The 4,910-nt window shown below is 36.8% G+C and overlaps 1 protein-coding gene and 1 long non-coding RNA gene across 2 annotated transcripts; one reads left to right on the forward strand and one right to left on the reverse strand.

The window, feature by feature from the left end:
* Positions 1-353: 353 nt before the first annotated feature.
* Positions 354-2,973, forward strand: LOC21384473 (cytochrome P450 714C2). The gene is made up of 5 exons (XM_010092299.2): positions 354-659; positions 809-1,035; positions 1,347-1,588; positions 1,691-2,066; positions 2,161-2,973. Exons 1-5 carry the CDS (start codon positions 362-364, stop codon positions 2,584-2,586), a joined length of 1,569 nt encoding a protein of 522 aa, XP_010090601.1. The 5' UTR covers positions 354-361; the 3' UTR covers positions 2,587-2,973.
* A 90-nt stretch (positions 2,974-3,063) lies between these two features.
* Positions 3,064-4,043, reverse strand: LOC112090472. The gene is made up of 2 exons (XR_002901665.1): positions 3,948-4,043; positions 3,064-3,720 (listed from the first exon to the last, which is right to left on the reverse strand). It is a non-coding gene; the product is annotated as an uncharacterized LOC112090472 (long non-coding RNA).
* Between the last annotated feature and the right edge of the window lie 867 nt (positions 4,044-4,910).

Raw genomic sequence — 4,910 nt, forward strand, 5'->3', positions numbered from 1 at the left:
GAATCGAAAATACCATGTAAAGTTGGATATGGCGAGCAAATGGGCAAGGTAGTAAGTGCACATTATCTTGGGTGTAAGCCTTAACCAACAAAATATTTAATTCTTAAAATGCGATTTGTTGGGAAACAACAAGTCAAACAATGTTGTCCTTTTGCAGCCTTGCAGTTATGTTTTTTAAGTGAGTATGCATTTCTTTTCTTTTTTTGACGCCTCTTGAGACGCTGTGGAGGCCAAAGCAGAAAGAGAGAAATATTAACCCTCAGATCCGGAAATTATTTGGTTTCCATGGAGGGCATAGGTATGATATAATATATATATCCAAGGAAGTGAGACTTGAGAAAGAAGAAGCAGAGCCTAGAAAATGGAAGCAGTGCTAGCGATGATGGCACTAACAGTTCTCTTTGGTGGATTTGTGTTGTATCTTTATAACAATATGGTTCTGGAGCCAGGAAGAATGAGGTCAAAGCTTCAGAAGCAAGGTGTTCGAGGCCCTTCGCCTTCTATCCCACTTGGGAGTATCCCTGAAATGAAGAAGATTCAACTCCAGGTTCGGTCAAGGACTAATACTCCAAACGACCGCCTTTACGATGTCGTTTCAATTGGTCACGATTGGCCTTCCACCGTCCTCTCTCATCTCATTCAATGGAGAAATGAATATGGTAACTTCTTATCCATCATTTTATGTTTTACTTATTTTTTTGAATGTTGGGTGAAACTGGTTTTAAACAATCATTTCAATCTAATTTGTTTGGCGCAGAGTCAACAACTTACCAGGAATACGTATAATAATGTGTGTGTTTATATGCAGGTCCAGTTTTTATGTATGAATTAGGAAACATGCAATTCCTTTGCATAACAGATGCAGAGATGGTGAAGGAAGTGAGCGTCTACACATCCTTGAACTTAGGGAAGCCTTCTTATCTGTCCAAGGAACATGGGTCACTGTTGGGCCAGGGTATTATTTCTTCCAGTGGACCCATTTGGGCCCATCAGAAGAAGATCATTGCCCCTGAATTCTACCTTGATAAGGTCAAGGTAAATGTCACCAATTTAGAGTATGTTTGGATGGAGAGAAGCAGAAGGGTGGAAAGAGGGTAAATCCATTATTTGGTTGAAGGGAGGAGAATTTAGATCCTTCCATTTAAATTTAAAATGAAAAAGACAATATAATAACTAGACAAATAATTTGTCGTCTATCCGTCAAATCAATGATTGATTGTCCTAACGGGAAAAAACTCGGAACCTTTTTACTCAGAACATGCTTATAACAAAAACCAAAGCATCATGTCTGCAATTTTATTTATGATAAAAGTCCATAAATGCAATTAATCTTTCTATTCTAAAAGGGCATGGTGAGCCTAATGGTGGACTCTACAAACTTCATGCTAAGAACATGGGGGAGTAGAATCAAAAGTGAGGGAGGAGTCGCAGATATCAAAGTCGATGAGGATTTGAGGAGCCTGTCTGCAGATATAATCTCAAGAGCCTGTTTTGGAAGCAGTTATTCACAAGGGGAACACATTTTCTCAAAGCTCAGAACTCTACAGAAGATGATGTCCAAGAGAATTCTTGGGATTCCATTCTTAAGGTACTACTAGATATCATCTTTGTGCTAATTATTCCAAGTATTGTCTACGATGACGTCTTATGTGCATTTCTGATTGGTGCCAAAAACACACACACGCTTTAGATTCATCCCGACCAAAAACAACATCGACATATGGAGATTAGAGAAAGAGATCCACACAATGATTTTGAAAGTGGTGAAGCAACGCACTGAGGAGGCTGCTGAAGAGAAGGACCTTTTACAAATGATACTCCAAGGCGCCACAGCGTCTGGTGGCATAGATAACCCACCTTTGGGCATCACTCGGGACAAATTCATTGTAGATAACTGCAAGAATATATACTTTGCTGGCCATGAGACCACTGCTATTACCGCATCGTGGAGCCTCATGTTGTTGGCTGCATATCCAGTCTGGCAAACTCGAGTTCGTGCAGAAGTGCAAGAAATTTGCAACGGTGGAAGCATTCCACATGCTGATATGCTTCGAAGCATGAAAGTAGTACGTTTACAATACCAACTTTTCTGAAATCTAGATCACAAACAAGTAACAATGATATGTAAGTTTTGTTCTGAAATATTAATCTCGTTGGCAGCTTACTATGGTGATTCAAGAGACATTACGCCTTTATCCACCGGGAGTGTTTGTCTCTAGGAAAGCCTTGCAGGATATTCAACTCAAAGAAATTCTAATTCCGAAAGAAATGCACATTCAAATTCCAATATCAATATTGCATCAAGATACTGACCTTTGGGGGCCTGATGCACACCAGTTCAATCCAGAAAGATTTGAGCATGGGATTCTTGGAGCTTGCAAACTTCCTCAAGCATTCATTCCCTTCGGAGTAGGGACTCGCATTTGTGTTGGCCAGCACTTGGCCATGATAGAGCTAAAAGTGATTTTATCACTTATTCTGTCTAAGTTATGCTTCTCTATGTCGCCAGCATATCGACATTCCCCAGCTTTCAAGTTGGTCATAGAACCTGAACATGGGATTAATCTCCGTGTAGAAAGAATTTGACTCTATAGTACATGAAAGCTTCTTTTGTAGAAGCTCAGTTGGAATATGCATGGTTCCCCAGTGAATTTTGAAGATAAATGTATGCAACTACTTCTAACATGTCCTTGTTGCAAGTTAGAAATTCTGCTAATAGGTGGGAATGCTAATAAAGGCTAATAAAGGCTCAGAGGGAGAGAGGGTATCTTAGGTGGGAATGCTAATCCAAATTTATATTTTGACATCTAAAATATTACATGTCCCTGAAAGTGTTATGTTTTCTTCCTTAAGTAAAAGGCTAATGAATGAAAAAGAGGAATTATATGTATAACAAATTGCCTGCTTGCTAAAATGTTTCAGTGATGCAGAGATTACTGACTGCGTCCATCTTACGCCCTAAAAAATGGCTGTCTTAATGATGCTCAAATAGATCTTCAAGTATGTTTTCCAAGCATCATTTTACAATTGAATATCACATAACTTCTGTTTGTGCTTCATTTGTTTTTTTTTTTTTTTTTTTTGATAAATGTGTGTGCTTCATTAAGGCTGCACATGTATATGGTTCCCTAAACAAATCATGTAATGTGCACTCTTTCTTGTTTTGAGAGAATCCAAACTTATGGTTTCAACATTGGAGACCTAAAAAATACTAGCATAATAGATAACTTCAAATATTTGAAAATTTATTCCGTTTCCATGAATTTGAGAGGCGATGTTTTAAATTAAAAGAACAAAATAGTGTTATGACAGACCCAGGTAAAAACATAGAGAGGAAGATTTCCTATTTGAATTTGTTGGCAGTTCAACCTTTCTGTCACAAGGACGATTCAACAGTCAACACAAAGACATTCTAGTTCCAAAAGAAATCAAAACGTTACAAAACAGCAGCATCAGAGAATTCAAATCCAAATGATGCTCAACATAGTCAAACGAACATTGAATAATAAATAGTATTGAGAACACAAATGAAAAGAAAGTTTTTCCTTGTCACTCAACGTAAAGCATGGTTCTGTATTCACTGTAGCCCTCTATTGTCTACACCATTTATGGAAAGCTCAAGTCCAACTTCATTCTACTAGATTAGACGAAGCACGAGTATCAAAACAAGTTTCATGAGAAGAGAGACCTATTCCGGTTACGTTCAAGTCGAGCTTCCCTCTGTCGGAAACAGAATTTATAAAGCATAAGGCATGTACAGTTTAAAATGAATTAACTACAGGGTTTCAAGTATCCAAATTCAAACACAACACTACTATGTTATTAGGAGTAGTACTGCTCCATATATACAGTACTACAGGGTTTAAAATGAATTAAAAAAGCATAAGGCATGTACAGTTTAAAATGAATTAACTACAGGGTTTCAAGTTTTCTGAAAAAACCAATACCTCCTTTTTCTTGCATTCCTTATAAATATCAAAATGTTCCTGGCATTTGCTTTTGTCCGAGTTAAATTCTTCTAGACCTGTAATTTTTAACCAAGTCAATCAATATAAAGACTACAAAGGATCAACCTTGCAAACAGCAAGTGTTTCCGTCTTTACTGACGATAGTTGGAACTCAGAACGCTAAAGAGAGGCAATTAAAGCAAAATAAACGACACATGTGTCCTACATAGCTTTCTTCATGACCGTTTATATACAACAATATAAGCAGCATAAGTTGGGCCATATTAAATGATTTGTGATGTAGCAAAAGCATAACAAAAAAGTAGGAAAAGTGTAAATTCCTAAGATCCGTTGATACACCTAGAATACTGGAAAATGGGACTTTTATTAACTTCTTGGTTCACGTGCGTAGAATACCACCGAGAAAATAGAAATCACCTACTCGTTGGTTCTGTGGAATTCCGAGATAATTGGAATGGGTATAATGAGAGAACTCTCAAAGTATATTACGAATCATCAACAACTGAATGACAAAATGGCAATAAAGGCCTTAAATATCAAAGCTAATAACATAACCTATTTTAAATTCGAAATCCAAATTCTAAAGATATCACAAAAAGGAAATAACCAAGAATACCCTAAAATACATAAACATCGTAGAGGATATGGCCAAAATTCAAATATAAGCATATAAAAATAAACTCCTAATTTTGAACTATACGGCTGCAACAGTTTGTCAAAATTTCTACCAAAATTTGTTGAACATTGATAAGATCTACAATCATCAGCACTCAGAACTTGTTTGACATTGTTAGGTAGAATCTGCTTTTAATCTCCCTGAGTTAAAAAAAAAGCTTGTATGGCCTTCTAAAATAGCGTCTAGCCAAAGCAGCAAAATGTAACTTCTTACTAAGCCTTTCAAAGAAGAATTAGAAACTTGTAACAAAACTTCAATGAGATTCA

This window comes from Morus notabilis, unplaced genomic scaffold, assembly GCF_000414095.1.
Source record: "Morus notabilis unplaced genomic scaffold, ASM41409v2 Scaffold2794, whole genome shotgun sequence".
In the NCBI taxonomy this organism is placed as follows: Eukaryota; Viridiplantae; Streptophyta; class Magnoliopsida; order Rosales; family Moraceae; genus Morus; species Morus notabilis.